At 40.8% G+C, this 17,820-nt stretch overlaps 1 protein-coding gene across 2 annotated transcripts in view; it reads left to right on the top strand.

Moving 5' to 3' along the window:
• The window catches only part of nlgn4xa (neuroligin 4 X-linked a), a 147,735-nt gene that overhangs the window by 45,129 nt on the left and 84,786 nt on the right, over window positions 1-17,820 (top strand). The window contains exon 3 of one of the 2 annotated variants that reach the window (XM_049570511.1): window positions 3,377-3,436. The exons of the other annotated variant lie outside the window; for it this stretch is intronic. Within the exon in view, the coding sequence (XP_049426468.1) occupies window positions 3,377-3,436 (60 nt within the window). The remainder of the gene's footprint in view (window positions 1-3,376; window positions 3,437-17,820) is intronic. 2 annotated transcript variants of the gene reach the window in all.

Genomic DNA, 17,820 nt, shown 5'->3' with positions numbered 1-17,820 from the left:
ATGATGACTTGATTAGATTTTGGTGGTGAAAGATCAAGGTAATTGTGACCTCATGACAAATTCATGTGCTAATTACGACAACATTTCACAAAAATGTCCAACAGGGCAAAATGATGAAGTGATGACATATATTCAAAAGGTCAAAAGCCAGCTTCATTGTGACATCATAAGGTTTTGCATACTTTATAAATTTAGTTGCCTTTAATTTTATAGTTGACAGTGCAGACGACAGGTTTTAGTAAATTAGGGTGACAAAGAGGATGAAGAAACTAATGGACGCTCCTGTAGCTGAGGCTGTGAATCCTGTAATTGGAGATCTCCCAGTAGCTGCTCTCTTTCCAAACCACAGCGCACACACTGAGCTAAAAGCCACGGTTAATGCCATAACTCAACATGAAAGACTTTGAACCACCTTCAACAGCAGAGCTGCTTTTCTGAAGGGACAAAGTAGAGTCAGATCTCATGTCAAACTGCCTTTTAAAGAAATACATGTACGAGTTACATGAGTTACACCACCGCCTGCTGCCGCCCACTCCTGTCCAACAGGCCAGACTAGACGGAGACTGAATGAGCAGTGACCTGTCAGTCAAAATGAACGACAACTAAACAGGTGTTTTTGAGAGCTATTGAGCCTCAAATGTTGCTTTTAGCTCAGCTTGTGTGCTGCTGTTCATCTTTATTTGGCAAGTCACCAGCTGGCTGAGAGATGTCCAGTTACAGGACCTGTATGTCCATCGCTGCAGTAACTCGCACCACATGATAAATATCAAAAATATTTCTCTAGGTTTAGGTTGGACTGCTGCATTTCAGGCTTTCTGCCCTTGTACAGCAAAGTCAGTACAAAAAGTTGTACCTCCACTCTGATCCTAGACCACAGATGCTTTCACACAAACAATTTGTTCTAGGTTGGATCCTTGCCAGGGCCAAATGTCTGACAGTGGGCTCTACCCTTCTGCTGTGCAGGCAGCAATAAGCAGTGTTAAGTGTTGAGTCTGATGTTGGTTTCGTTGGCAGGCTCAGATTCACCCTGCGAGACCGTGTTGAAGGTTAAGATATATATCAGCATTTCTTGTGTCAAATCTTCCCATTGCTGCTATGACCATCCCTGTTATGATGACAATGTGCAACTGTTGCCTAACTAACTGCATTTCAAAGTTTTTATTACAGGGAGTTTTACATGTCCTGCTTTTTTTCCTTCTGTTTTGATATGTTTGAAAACTAGTTTACAGATTAAGTTTTCTCTTGACAGTGCCAAGATAGCTGGGTCCCTCTGATTGTGGTCTTTATGCTAAGTTAAGATAGCTCCTGGCTTTGAAAATAATAATGACATTTATTAAAGCAGCAATTTTTAAAAACAAAAAAAGCGGCAATCTCCGAAAATGAAGCCTATGCATGAGTGCCAAAATTGCAGTTCCTCTCATGGTCACTTGAGGCTGACTCCAAAACAGAGTCATCCCCACAGACCTTCATGTTAAAACCAGAAATAAACATGTTAACAACCTGGTACAAAACATGGTTTTGGTCTCTGCGGCTAATTTCAACATCCATGACAGCTGTACAGGGGGTGAATTTTTATGTAACTCACCTGTTTACATTTAATTAAGGCTTAAAAGTGAGGCTATTTAAGGGCGGAGCCACTTGAGTTACAGGCTGTCTGTGAGGTGTCGCTACAGTCTACGAGTCATATCCACCCCTTGACTTTCCACTGTGCCAGCCTCTCATCCAAATATAGTTACTTCTGGCTCCGAAAAACAAGATGGCGATGGCTAAAGTGCCAAACTCAAGGCCTCAAAACGGCAGTCCACAAATGGGTGATGTCATAGTAGCTACATCCATTATTTTTACAGTCTACTCAGGAATAGTCTCTATATACAGAGTCTACATTCAGTGAATGTAGAGTCTGTAGGCAAACCTCGGAGATCTTGCCTCCGGAAGAAGAGCAGAAGAGCCCTGGTTTCCGGTTGTAGGCTGTTTGTAGTCTGTGTGATATTGACCAATCACGTTTGAGCCGGCTGCAGTTGTTGCCAGGTTAAACGCTCTGTGGGGTGAACTAACGAGGTGAAACATAATTGGCGTCACTGCAAACTCTGAATCCATCGCAATGGTTCAGCATATTTACTTATATATAAACGGAAGTCAGAAACGGAAATTCACCTCCTCCGCCCAAATCAAACCGGAATGCCAAAAAATCGGGGGTCTGCCCCCAGAGGCTGTATCGCCATCTGCCGGAAGTCAGACGCCGAATACAGACGATGCGTTCTGAGAATGACTCAGGAATGACCAGAGGAATGGGACAAAGAGCTGAAGGTGTCGACCTGACCTCCAAATTCCCCATATCCCCATCTGATCAAAGATCTGTGGGACGTGTTGTTACCCCACCTCACAACCCACAGGACTCAAAAGATCTGAAGCTAACGCCCTGGAGCCAGAAACCAAAGGACACCCTCTAGAGGTCCTGTTTCCATGCCTTGACAGGTCAGAGCCAAGTCCGGCCCAAGGAGCACCCACCGTGGATCAGGGGTACCTCTGGGTCGATCATGTTGGGATCTGGGGTATTTTGAGGTCAGCTCGACACCTTGAGTTCTTCGTCCCATTCCTCAGGTCATGCCTGAGTTTTTGTAGTGTGGCATGGTGCATTGTCTTCCTGGGGGGCCACTGCCATTGGGGAGTACTGTTGCCATGAAGGGGGTAGTTGGACTGCAACAGTGTTTGAGTGGGTGGAACATGAAAGGCAGTATCCAGATGAATGCCAGGACCCAAGGTTTCCCAGCAGAACATTTCATATTTTATAACACTTCCAAAATATGTTGGGTTATACGCAAATTACTTGGTCATTATCATGTAGGATATGAATGAAATTTGGTAGGAAAACTTATGAGCAGTGCAAGAGAACAGCCCAGCAGCTCCTCATGTATTGTTCATATGTTCTGACTTGATAACATGCAGCCCTTTATTTTGAATTTCTTTCAACCGAGGACCCGTTCTGCGAGTGATCGTCAAAATGTGACTAAGTGGTGAATCCAACACTGGCCCTCCATGTCTGAGTGATGTGCCTGCTTTGATGACGCACGCTGACTGTTCAGTTAATGAGTGTGTATCACACCAGTGTGACAGATTCGTCTCAGCTGATGGAAGTGTTTGGTCACAAAGTGTTGTTTTGGTCCTGCCAGGCTGCTGTTGTGCTCCTTGTTAGTCAAAGACACTTCATCACACCACAGCCTGTTCAGCTCACTTGTTTTTCTCAAACAGCAACCCGACGTTTTTGATGCATTTTAAAGTGAGGTTTTTTTCTTCTTCTTTTTTTCGGCTGAAAAAGTTTTTCTTTTTTTTTCATCTTAAATGTTTCCCCTTATTCTACTTTTCTCCTCAACACTAGGGGCCAACTCAAACAGACAAGGCGCAGATTTCAACAGTAATGATGGTGGCGGTGATGAAGGTATTTTTCTATCTTTTTTCCCCCTTTTTGACCAACAAAATAAAAGCCTGACACTCGTGCATGACAGCAAACCTGCAGACCTCTTTTTTTTTTTAGCCAGTTTCTTTTGACTCCCCTTCCTCCTCTCTTTTTTACTCCCCTTAAAGTGCTTCTAAGTGCACTTATCTCAGCTATTCATTTTTGTATCAACCTCTTTCCTCTTTGGAGTCATGTAAATCAGAGGATCTCGTCTGAGGTGAGACGGCACCTCTAAACAGGAAGGAGGTCCCAGTAATCCTTTACTCACCTGTCAAATGTGATCTCAATTCAGCTCTGCATGTTATTTCGCCTCCTCTGATGAATTTAAATTTTAAAACGATCATGCCCCTCTCTTCCCTGTCTACATTTCCTTTTTTCCTCTTCCATTGCTCGGTGAAGCATGAGCACTAACCCATGTTGTTATGACAGTGGAAATTTGTTCATCTGTGGCTTGAAAAAAAAAAAAAAAAAAAAAAAACCTCTGCCACATTTTTTTCTTTCTTCTATTAACACCTTGCTCCTCTGCATGATAATAACCAAACAGTGCGGCACTTTTCTCTTCGCTGTGTTGGGTAATCTGTGAGGGCCGGCACATGACTGAAGGTGAAAAAGCCATAGGAGACGTTTCAGTTAAAGGGCACCATTTGTCTTCCGGAGAGAGAGACATGCAAGTGCCAGAGAAAGCCGTGACATTTCTGAATAACATGGGCAGTTGTTCAGTTTTTACGGATGTTGCTCCAGAGAGTGATATTTGACATAATCCTCACCGTGCCTTCTTCTACACGAGTAAGCATTAGCCAGGCAGCTCTGAGAGCCCAGTGTAGACCAGTCTTTACTCTGTGGAATGTGTTGTTCACTGAAGACAAATTTGTAAATGTGATAGCATCAGTGTACCTGATGATTAAACTCAATTTCATGATATAGCCCAATATCAAAAATCACAATTCAGGGAAGAAGCTGAGTTAGTGACATGCACTAATGAGACATGAATGTGAATAAATGGAGAGAGAGAGAAGGAGACAGGGGCTTAGTGTATCATAGGTTGTCCCCTGGTGGACCAGGCCTATATCAGCCTAACTAGGGGCTGGTCCAACACAAGCCTGAGCCAGCCCTTATTATAAGCTTTACCAAAAAGGAAAATCTTAAGTCTAGTCTTAAATGTGGAGACTTCTGGTTGATATGGAGCTATGTAAACTAAATCTTTGTCAAGGTGGACGTGTCAGCAGTAAGAGCTCTGCGTCCAGTAATGCTCCTATAATTATGATATATTGCAATCTTTGAAGATAATCCACTCAAAACCCAGCTCAATACTACGAAATTCCTCCTCTTTCCTTTTCACAATATGACTTCATTATGTGTAATTTCTTTGTAATTTTAGCAGTTTTAATTTGAACTTTTTTCTCTTTTTTTCCAGTTTTGTTTCATAAAGCCACTTTTCATTGCAAAATCTTTGTTCAAAAATGTTTTCAAGTTGTCCATTTCCCTGTCCGTCTTTGTGTAAGTCCCATTCTTGTTAATATATGTAATTCAGGAATGCCTTGGGGGAATTTCTTTAAACACTAATCTGATTAGAATTTAGTGTTGAAAGGTCAAGGTCACTGTGACCTTGTGTCCGTCGCATTCGTGGAAACACAATACCTCAAGAAGGCCTTGATGTACAGTAGTTTTGGCACAAATGTCCACGTGGTCTCAAGAATGAATTGATTAGAGTTTAGTGGTTGAAAGTCAAAGGGTCAAGGTCACTAAGAGCTTGTGTCCCTCTCATGAAGATGTTGAGGTAAAATTAAATTTGGCACAAATGTCCAGTTGGACTCAAGAATGACCTGATTAGAATTTAGTGGTCAGAAGTCAAAGGTCAAGGTCACTGTGATCTTACAAAAGAGGTTTGGCCAAAAATCAAAATTCATGTCAGTTATGACAAAATTCAGAACAAATGTATGTCAAGTTTTTGAACACTCTAGATCTTCATATTGATGGAGAGTCCAGCACTGTCTCCACCAGTGTAAGTATCTGAAATACGATAAAAGAGATTTAGTATTCTCAAACCAGAATAACATACCTGACAGTGTAGGGCCACAGGATCTAGATTTCTCCTTACTCATCGGTTCAAAGTCCGCAGAGTTTAATATATATTGCTGGCTCCATCAAGTAGCTGTCCGTTAGTCACTCGTTCTACAGCAGGAAACGGCACTTCAAAGTAAAAGCTCTGTGCCGGAAATTCACTGTACTTGAAAATAAAGTGTGTTGTTTTACAAATGTTACACTTGCAGTCCACTCTGAATTGACCGGCGACCCACTTTTGGTCTGCGATCCATCAGCTGGGAACCACTGGTGTCGGGATGCTTTTAAACTCCAGGAAGACCACAGAGAGATAACAATTACAGACAATTGAACTGAACAGTCGAATGGACGGATACAGTATTAATGATAAATTGAATAATCTGCTAGAAACTTTCTGTAAAAGGTCCAGTGTGCAGGATATATTGGCAGAAATGGAATATAAGTATATTAAGTATATTTTCTTGAGTATTTTGTTGCCTTTGAATCAGCCATTTAATTCTACATGGGGAGTGAGTCCTTGTTTATGGAGATTGCCATGTTGCACCAACACATTTCTACAGAAGCCCAGAATCGACAAACCAAACACTGCCTTTATACAGGGCTATTTCAGTTTTTGCAGTTTCACATTGCCCACTGTAGTCTGAAGGCCATCTGTGATGAGCAGCATCGGGAGAAAACATCACCTGGTCTGTTTGCTTTGGAGAGGAAATGACCTCGGAGGATAATTTTAGCTCACCTTCTGAAAACCATCTGAAAAATGGACACTGAAAAAATCCTCCGGAGACGTTTCAGCTGGTTGCAATCTGCAATTTTCACCACTAGATACTACAAAATCCCCCTAAATCTACACACTGTTCCTTTAAAACCCTGATTGGTTTACATGGATCTCTGCCTTGTCTTTGGATTGAAACAAACCAAAAACGGCTTAATCTCGTCCGTTCTATATGAGCAATGGATGGTATTGTTATACGTCTGGATGTGTTGTCAGCCAAGTCATTGAATAGGCCACTAAAACCAGATGGCTTACTCAATTTATTCATCAGGACTGAGACTCTGCATTAGCCCAGTTTTTTTATAGCACTGGAATAAAGCATTGATAGTCAATGTTGCTAATCTGGGAAACGAGGCTGTGTCTGTACGAGCTCCCATTTGTATCTAAACACATTGTCAACTGGCACAAAGTGGGTATATGGACACACTGTTTTTTGTGTCACCAGTACAGTGGACCTGTGTGTTCTGCTGTGGATACAGACGATTTAAAGCCATTTGATGACTCCTCATATACTATTTCATTTAAAAACCTTGGAGCTTGGAACCCTTACGTGCTTGAAGTAATGGCAGAAGATATAATAAAGTGATGTATAAGTACAGATAAAGTGATGGATGTTGATTTGTTGAATTAACCAAGGGTTATGCAATTTGCAGGAGAGAGTTGGGAAACGATCTCTCTAAAGAGCAAGTGCACTAGTTTATTAACAGTTACAACTGTGATGGGTAAAAGACACATTAATAAATCAACAGCTTTCATTTATTTAATAGAATATTTTTATGTACTGAGTCAGAAACAAGTGAAGGAACAGGAAGTTGTAGTTCTGAGTGTATTAGATTAGTCCAGAATGACATGTTTCTGGTTCGCGTTCGGTCACTTTATTACTGAGTATTACTTTGCAGCATTACATTAACATTTGTGTTGTGAGCTCGGTGATCTCAGATAAATCCTCCTCTGAACTGCTCCCACTGCATCACCTGCACACTGCTGCTGGTGTAATGAGCTGCTACTGTGGCGGATCAGGTGCTAATTACATGCAAATTGTGAGCGCAAATTGAATGAAAGGCACAGTACGAATTTGCCCCGCACTATGTAAATCAGGCCCTTTGTGTTTTTTGTTTATTTTTGTTCTTTTCTTACAGTTCTATAGTGAGAATTTGTGCCAGTAAAGGATTAGCCTGGTGTTATTCTAAATTTCATGTATTGTCAACTAATGCCCTGAAAAGACTTTGTGACCGCCCTATTCTGTATGTGTCTCTCAGCTCATTGTTTCCTACTGAACATGAATCTCAGCACAGCTTACAAATATACTGTACTAGCCCATACCCACTGGGTCCCATTCATGAAACGTGAGCAGAAGGAATTTGTGTGTGAACTGTTGGCAGACGGAAATTTACGTGCATGTCCGATCTTTTCGGAGCTACTAACAAAGTCTACTCCTGCTCCTGACCACTCGTAGTGCTTGTGTAAATTTAGTAAAGCACATAAATATTGCTTTTCACTATTGGAAATTACAATTATAATTCATATTGCGCTCTGTTATGTACACAATACACAGATGCCTTTGAAATACGTAATCTAAACATGACAAAATATTAAAAATATAACACATTTAGTTAAATTAGTTGGCAATTAGCAGGTTTAAGATCCAGATTAGGTTCATGATTGTGAATTATCTATGTAAATCGACTCAATAGATTACACGTTCTTTCTACATGTTGAATGATGATAATAAAAATATCCGTAAGGACAGCCGGATCATGGCTTTTTGATCATTTGAATGAATAAATCTGATTTGAAAAATGTTTAATTTATGTTGTATAAAACAGAGCTTTAGGCTATTAAGATTCAAATAATGTGAAGACGATGCATACAAACTGCTGTAGGCTATATGTTATCCGTATCATTTGTTAAAGTAAATGTTAAATAGCTCTACATTCCGACAGCCATCACTGATTTTGAGTTTATCCATTACGCACAAAACATCTTTTGTTTCCCGTTCCCACTTCATTCAAAACCCCACAAATGAATCTTCTCTTTGTTTGTGCTTATGCGTTTCTTTGCCTCCAGTTTCATATCAAACCATTTACGCTTCACCTCTGACATGGTTCTTTGTACCACGGAGACAACATTAACAGCATCTGTTACCTCCCTCCAGGCCTTCGCTTTGCCTGTCCCTGTCACACCACTACTAACTGAAGAAAATAAAATGTTTTTTCTTAAGTCCACTTCACCCAAAATTATTTCGATCTCCGCTTTGGGAAAATTCTTTTTTCTTTCTCTCTCTTTCTTTCTTTGCGCCATGACTGACAGGTCGACTGGATGCAGCTACACCTCCTTATATGGTGGTCATTGGCTATTCATGGGCGGGGATTTATGCTAATTGCTGATTACCGGAAGCGCGCTGTCAGTTTATGATGGATTGGCATTCATGATCATACACACGTGTTTACGATCAAATCTGAGTTTCCCTTGGGGTTCCTGAATCTGGAGTAGGTTTTTAATAGCGTAGGCTTTTACAGTATGTGCAAATCTACAGACAGATTTACTCACTTTTCATGAATGAGACCCATTAAGTGCACAGTTGCCCACGTACAGTTTCACATGGTGTGTGTTTGGGATACAGGTCATTGGAAATTGCAGATTAAATAGTCAACTGGACCCATTAAGAAGAGCAATGTATTCAGACAGAGTGTTTGAAAAACGTGGGACAGACAGAATGACACACTGACAGTTTCTGTGATTATGTACAGCATACCATACCATGACTTAGTCATACCAAACATTAGAACAACAACACCAACATTGGTCCACAGGGGGAGCCACAGCGATCGGCCGCATTTTAGCCATTTTTAAGCATTTTTCTGTTGTTATAGCGCCACCCAGTTGCCAATTAGAGTTAAATTTCTCCAGTCACCTTGAGGCGTCCTGTTCTACATATCTACCAAGTTTAGTAAAAATCCATATGGCAGTTATGCCTAGATAAGAAATGAGCTCTCTAGCGCCCCCATTTTGTTTGATGGGGTCAATAATGGAGGGTTCCCCTCAGATTATGTGTGGTCATATGCCTACAAAGTTGCGTGGTGATGGATGAAACCCTTGAGATGTTATACACCTTTATGTGATGAGCCACGCCCTCCGCAATATTCATTGCCTTATAGAAGCTCAGTTTTAGTAAGTTTTCCAACTTTTGCCAAGAGGGAACTTTAGATATTGGTCCCTAGATTATGTTCACCCAGTTTCATGCAGATCGCTCAAACTTCCTAGGAAGAGATCCATTTGAAGTGTTTTTCAAAAAATTCAAAATGGTGGGAAGTCTATATAAGCGGAAGTTATGGGTTCTTGAGGCAAATGTGTTCCTCATGAGGAGAGGCATCTCTGTGCAAAGTTTCATGTCTCTACGACATACGGGGCATGAGATATGCCCATTCAAAGTTTGACATTTCAGTCGGTTGCTATAGCGCCCCCCTTTGGCCAATTGATGTAATATTGCTTCATTGGCATCCTCCCATGACCCTCTACCACTGTGCCAAATTTCACATAAGGCACGTAATCAAGCATTTCTCAAAAAGGAGGAATTACTGCATTTGTCAGGAGTGGATTAATCCATATTGGGTGATCTAGTGAATATTCATGTCAGCAAATTATTGCTAAATGAACATCACACCAGGTTGTTACCATACTGTAGAAGAGTCCAAAAAATATAGATTTGTGCTTGATTTAATACATATGTGTAATGACTTTGTCACCCAGCCAGATTTGAATGATTGAAAAAAATTGGCAAGTGTATAAAATTAGATTTCAAATTTTGTAAAATGAGCAGTATTCTTTTTATTGATTGCATGTTTTATCGTATGATTGTATTTTGCGAAGCACTTTGTGTATTCCATTTCTGTCCCGTATCAGTTTAAGGACGACCCAAATGCAGACTAACAGGCAGGTTGAATTTCAAAACAAAAAGCGAGCTTTAATGCAGCTGGTAGGAAACATCCGGCACAGGCAGGTAACTAAAAGTCCAAATGAAATACGATGAACTCAAATCCGAAATCCAAACAGAACACCCAGCAGAAAACGGCGCAGGTAATGAAAGCAAGAACACGGGGGTGAACACAGACAAACTGACAAAGAACAAAAGGAAACACAGGTATATATACACAGAAAACTAATCACAAGGACGAGACACAGCTGGAGAAGGAAGACAACAAGGGTGGAGCAGACTGATACAGAACAGGTGTGAAGGGAAGACTCAGGGAACAGGGAAGGACTAACGAGACAGGTGTGGCAGAAAACAGGCGGGAAAACACACAAAGACAGGAAGTAAAACCAGACACAAGACAAGAGAGGAGAAGCTACAAAATAAAACAGGAAGCAGATTAAACATGAATGAAAACAGAAGGCTGAATAGTAATTTGATGGCGTGCCGCTTTAACTCTAGAGGTTTGTGGCTTGTTGTGTGGCTCCTCCTGTCCTTGTAAGGACATGATACATGTCTTTAAACTCAAACCAACATGCTTCCAGTGTATGTGTATAGTATACTTCACTTTGGTTGAACTCTCCGCTGAATAAATGAAATGAAGAGATACACTAATGTTTAAAAATTCCCCTCAGAGATTTTTTTTTTCTCCCTGCAAACTGAATCTTCTCTTCACAAGAGCGCTTTCCCCAAATTGGTTTTATGAAGTGATACCTCTTATTTTTCTTTAGGAAACCGGCAGCAGCAGTATCTTCTAAAAGCTTAAATTTCCTCTAGGGTTTCATCATGCCGGTTGGAAAACACCATCATATACTGGATTTGCACCCAACAGATGTAGCGTAGTTTACCTCAAATTAGAAGGGCTGTATCTCTGGGAGTTGGTAATGTGTTGTTAAAATAGATTAAAAGCACACCATCTGCCCACAGCTGGTGCGGGAAAAAGACAATATCCGTCTTGGAATTGCAGGAGGAAAGTCGTTTGATTTTGTAGGCAGACGGGTTCTTTTACAATTCCAGCTCTGTTTTAGTGTAGTAGAGATAAAGATAGAAGCAAATCGGCTTTCCACGATCTGAAAAAGACAAACGCTTGCACACTTGTAAAATAACATTTCTACCCAGTGAAAGGTTTGGATAAAGAGCACCTTCCTGGCTTGCCTGTGTTTCCAGGGGAGCACGCAGGATCGATGCACACTGACTGATCTGCAGTGGCAATGAATTACTCCCGTGGATCCCCTGTGGTTCCACCTATACCTCAGCGGCTGCTGCAGAGAAACCTCGCAGCACTGCAGACAACCTCGCTCAGACCTTATGTGCCGTGCTCTCACCTCACTCCTTCTGGAAGTTTGCTCTTTACTGTTAAATGAGCTTTTGTCAGACGAGTGCTATGTGAATCAAATGCGCCCTCAGTTCTAATTACTCAATTATGTCCCCAGACCAAGAAGTGTTGAGGGCATCACTAGAATTGCTTTTTTGAGATTTTACTGTAATTACTTTCCTCCTTTGAAAAGAGACACTGCTGAAAGGACATTTTGGTGAGTTCAACGAAAAGGGGCTGCATATATACAGTGTTGAGTATGAAGAAGACATTACGACATGTAAGACAGGGAAGAAATATTTAAGATTCTGCACTATTTGAAGGTCAGCAAAGTAAATTTGTGGCATTGATCAACTTATCTTTTGTACAAAGGGTCAGATTTCCCCAAGTTGTATCCCTTCTATCCAAGCGTGCATTCAGATTACACTCGAGGGGCTTTCACACCGTCGCGTGGCAACTTGCCACCGCCAGTCATTTTAATGAGGGGAAGGCGGCAGAGGGGAAGCAGTTTTTCAACACAGCAGTAGGGGTATGAAGCGGTTGCCGCCCACGTGCACGCACACAGACGGCACCAAGGACAGCCAGAAAAAAAAAAAAAAAAGCTGGGCTCTGGACGACATTCCCACCAAACTTCAGATGGCTGGTAAAGTGTCCTGCCTGTTATTGCAGCCATGGATCATAATGAAAGCATGTGCTTTTAAAAAACACTTTGCTATTTCGGGTGGATGCTCATGCAGGTGGATTTGATTTACTCAACAGAGGCTCAGTTACTTCCCACTGTCGGCAGCTAGAATCGGGCCAGTTGATTCGGCCCCATCCTGGGGTATCATCCATGCCGAGTCTCAGACTGTGCCTTAAAATTCCAGCAGATCACCGCATACTAAGTAGCACTGAGTGTGTTTACATGGACATGAATAACCCATTTATGATTGGGTTTTTGGAGTATTCCATTTAGCTTATCCAATTTTTGAGACACTGGAATATGCTTCCTGGAATACTGCAAAGGAACTGGGATACTGTTGCATGTCAGTGTACCTCATACAACGGTTTGTGTGATATCACATAAATTAGTGCCCCACAAAGTTATATTTAGGTTTAGGCAAGTAGTTACTGTGGTTAGGTTTGGGAAAAGAAACAAGATGGGGATGTATCTTAAAATGACTCAAAGTTCAGTCAAAGTTACGAACACATGTCTCCTGGACGGCTTGGAACCACTTCCTTTAGCACATTGGTCATGTGATCACAGCTATAGTGCACATGTTTTAACATGACTCCAGCCAGGTGACCTAACATGACTCTGACAGAAATTTCAATATGTAAGGAGAAGCGGGAACTGCCCATTGGTTCGTCATCCCATTGTTCCGACCACATTAAACTCATTGTTCCGAAGTCTGTTCCGAAATCATCATGATGCCCTGTGGTTAAGGTCTGGTTAGGTTTAGGCTCAAAAACCACTTGGTTAGGGTCAGGAAAAGATCATGGTGTGGGTTAAAATGAAAAAGAAAGTGACAAACACATAAGCCGTGAGCCTGCTCCACCTCAAGCCGGTCGCGGTGCACCATACACCCCCCGCGATCCGTTCAGCACCGCGGACAGTCGGACTAATGGGATGTCGAACCAATGGGCTGTCGAACCAATGACATGGACCCAGGAGAAGCAAATGCCGAAACCGGTTATCTAAATAACAGGAAACAGCAGCTTAAGTAACGGGAAGTACCTTCAATGTGTGTGTGAATGGGAAAGTTTGTGAACTGGAATTGCTTGTTGGTCAGACACTATAAATTGTCATGATGTACCAATTCTTTGGCTTTGTCAAAGATTAAAATAACAGTAAAAAAAAATAATAAAAATAAAAAAAAATAACAGTGTTTGGCATTACAAACATAGCGGTAGCGAACACCAGCCTCCCAGGTAAAAGTTGATGGTTGTTGGCTCCGTCCACCACCCCTACCTCCCGTCCTACTTGGACTTTCGTCACTTTAACCCACGTTGTTGCCCCTGATGTCACCAGGCACCGTTATTGTGTAACGGCAAATCATGCGCCGCATATCATGCTGATGTGAAAGGACGTATGTGTCTGACGGCGGATGTCACTGCCCAAGCACTGGTATTGGATGAGTGTGGAGTGCGACCAGGTTGATTGTTACATTTTGGTTGACTGTAAATGAAATGACCATGTGTGGCTGTGGCTATCGCAGTCTCAGATAGGCCTGTCGCGATATGCGATAAGTCGGTTAATTGCACAGTAAATTAAAAGAGACGGGAGACAGTAACTTTTCCAGCCGCGATTAATTGCCATATTCATGCGTGTTTGTTTTCCTCGTCTCTCTCTCCACCAAAGAGACTGGACGACAAGAGCGTTCACTGCCGTGTAGCAGCCAGGTGAGTTGGTAAATTAGCGTAATGAACAGGGCGTAAGAGAAAGACAGAGAACTTGTTCCTAAACCAAATGCCACAGCCCCTGTGTGGGAGTGTTTTGGATTTAAACCAAATGACAGAGGGCAGCCCAGTAATTTGGACGAGCCGGTGTGCCGGGTTTGTTCTAAAACCATCTCAACAAAAAAAGCGAATACGACCAACTTAACTGACAGCATATTTTTTTTGTATTTATTTACTTATTTATTTCGATATTTTTACGTGTTATTTCAGATATTTAAATTTTCTTTTTTGCATTTGTAAATATTCCTGTTAAAAAAAAAAGATTTTTTTTTAAAAGGGTGTACTTGCATCAATATGCCTTTATCATTATTATTATTATTATTATTATTATTATTTTAATCTTTATTTCGAACATAGATAAAATAGAACAAAATGTAGGTGATCAATAAGGTAATCAGTCATACAAGAAAAACAAAAAACAAACAAACAAAAAAAACAATCATAGTAACAGAGGTAAATATTTAGCGTTCGAAAAGGAGCAGGTAGAAGTGATGCACTTATCTTGACCTACCCCTTATTTCAAGTAATGCTGCTACAAATAAATATAGATTCAGAGATGCATAATAGTATGCATACATAACACACAAATGCGAGTTGGAATACAAATATGTGTCATTACATACGTTTAAAAAATGGTCTAAAAACAGCAAAATTACAGCAATAATAAAAATTGTCTTAAAAGCACAATATTAGGCAATATTATCGCAATAATTTCTGACGCAATTAATCGCCCAGAAAAATTTGTTATCGTGACAGGCCTAGTCTCAGGTGTTGAAATTTTCTTCCAAAACTCAATGTTTAGGTATGAAAGTCATTTTTTTTCTTTTCATCTACATTTTTTTTCCTCACATTTTCTTAACCTTTAACATCTAGGAATCTGATGACCGTTCAGTTGTCTAGAATTAAATAATTCTGTCAAGTGTTGGCCGCATTGTTTCTAGCCAGCAGGGTGGAAAATATCTATATATACTCTAGTTAGATATTTTGTGCCACAGTCCAGTGAAATCTTCTGCCTCTCAGTCTGGGTACCTGGGTTCAGTTCCCACCAAGAGCCAATCTTCTTCAAAATCTTTAATGTCTATGAATCAGAAGTTGTATTAACTTAAAATGTTGATATCCCCATATTATTTTTGGTTTGTAATAGGAAATTAGTATTGAAAATCACTAGCACTGAAACTGGTTTGCTCTGTGGTAAGGTCAGGTGAGGTTACTTTATTTGTACCCGTAGATAGATTTGACTTGACACTCATTTCATAAACAACACTGTGGTGAGCCCTCTCCGCCTGCCAACAAACAAACTGTGTCATACTCGAGATGATTAATTATACTGTTTTAATTAAACTGAATTAATTGTTCGATGAATATTAAATTGCTTTAGCTATATCTATATTCTTCAGTTACTGTAGTCCTTGGTTACATGACAGGATTAGGTGTGTTGTTACAATTGCCCCCATATACTGTTACAGTTACCCCTGCACATTGGGCCCGACGTTGCATTTGACTTTGAGTGTTTCAATCAGTATTGTGACTGACGTTGCTTGTATAAGAGAAACACAGATACAACCCAGGTAGCCAAAATTGACCTGGCCAAGCATCGGCCAGAACTTGGCATGCCGGAAGAAGTAAGTTGGGTTGCCTACTCGGCTGAGACTCAGGATGGATGACACTCTAGAATCTGCATGCCGACCGAAACTCGGCATGCAGGAGGATAAAAGTCGGGCTATGTCCAGTTGCCTGGTTTGGCACAGACTCAGGATGAATCAGCGAAAATAAATGGTCGTATTTCTGGAAATTTAATGGCCATGCATCGGCCCAATCTCAACATGCCGAACTGAATAAGTTGGGCTGCCTCTGCTTGCCCGAATTGGCTGAGACTAGAGATGGCTGATGCCCCAGAATCAAGCCAAATAAACTGGCCTGATTCATGCTGCTGATGTTGCCATCACTAGGAAGTTACCTACTTAAAAACTGTATTCTAATAGCCTAAGAAGTTTTTGAGTAATGATATCAAATCAAGAAATGTATCAATGTATCAACCCCCTATCTCCCCACTACAACAAACTACCGTCACATTGATCTTAACCGTTGTGTTGTCACATATCACATAAATAAGAAAAATAAAAGCTTAGACTCTTGGCAGTTACACTAAGATAACAGACTGACTCTGTATAATCTGTGTTTTCCTGAAGGTTTACCGACATCTGCTGCTCATAAAACTTAACTTCCTACATAAACCTAACAACAGCGATTCATTAACATAGTATAGAGTTACCATCAGCCATGCTTTATGTGACTTTCACCCACCTGGAAGGAAAAATAAAAGATGAAATGAGATGGCAGGTTGCTTACAAACTAGTGCCTGCCTACATATAAATAACAAACCGTTCCCAAAATACTGCTGGTTCTGTCGAGTTGGCATTTTCAATCTGATGCCTGCTATGAGCCACGGGAGCATCAGTTGGCATGTGTCAAATGAGGTACATCAGTTATGCCTTTTAGCATCTCTGGGCCTTCAATTGCTTTGCAGAAACTGGATCAGTTGTATCCAAAGCACCATCAGGCAGACCAAAAGTGACCACACCACTAGAGGATCAGTTTATCAAGCTTAGTTCCCTGAGAGAGGATGGGTCCAGACTTTGCTAAACAAAGCTCGCAAGACTCCAATCAGCAAAAAGTGTTGTCGAAATGAGGCTGTCTTGTAGTTGTCTCAGAGGATGAGAGTTTCTACAATACTTCTCAGGAGGGGAACCAAAGCCAAACGCTAGGGCGAGGGTAAGAAATACCACCATACTGATGAATCCAAGTCTGGGGTTTATGGCAGTAACAGAAGGATGAATGCATGGAGACAAACAGGAGACAGAGTAATGCTACTCCTTTCTTCAGAGACATGCTGTATCCTCTGGTTTGTATCTTTTTGCAGACTGCAAAGCAAAGCAAGAACTACTTGAATCCCGGAGATGACTTGCTTTGCACCTGACTTAAACTCATACATACATACATACATACATACATACATACATATATATATATGTGTCATATATGGTTCATTTAACTGTTGACGAGTAGTGAATTACATATAATTAAAGTAGCAGTTCTGGTAGTTCAAGAGTATTTATATTTGCAAAGTGATTCAAGCTGTTTAATTACTTTGTTGGCAAAGTACAAATCAAATCATTTTGGTCCATCCCATTCTGGTGAATGTGATATCTCAAGAACACCGTGACGGCATTTCTTAAACTTTGGCACAAACATACGCTTAGGTTCAAGGACGAACTTGACTCAATTTTGGTTGTCAAAAGTCAAGATTGTTGTAATTTTATGTCCATGTCATTCTTGTGAACACGATGTCTTGAGAACACCTTGAAGGATTTTTTTTTTTTTCTCAAATTTGGCACAAACGTCCACCTGGGCTCAACAATGAGCTGACTGGAAGTTGTTGGTCAAAGGTCAAGATCACTGTGAGCTCTCAAAACACATTTTCATACACTAATTTTGACAAGATTTCACACAAATATCTAAAATGATGAAGTGATGACATTTTATTTCAAAAGGGTGAAACGATAAAGATGCTGGTGCACAAAGGTCAAGGCCACTGTGACCTTGCGTCCATCTCGTTCTTGTAAATGCAATATCTCAAGAAGGCTTTGATAGAACTTCTTCAAATTTGGCACAAACATCCACCTGAGCTCAACAATGAACTGATTGGAAATTGCCGGTCTAAGGTCAAGATCACTGTGACCTTTCAAAACAAAACACATTTTAATACACTAATTTACACAAAATTTCACACAAATGTCTAATATAATGAA

Source organism: Epinephelus fuscoguttatus, linkage group LG24 (assembly GCF_011397635.1).
Source record: "Epinephelus fuscoguttatus linkage group LG24, E.fuscoguttatus.final_Chr_v1".
In the NCBI taxonomy this organism is placed as follows: domain Eukaryota; kingdom Metazoa; phylum Chordata; class Actinopteri; order Perciformes; family Serranidae; genus Epinephelus; species Epinephelus fuscoguttatus.
Note: the sequence above shows the minus strand (reverse complement) of the source record. Positions and strands in the feature narration are given on the sequence as shown.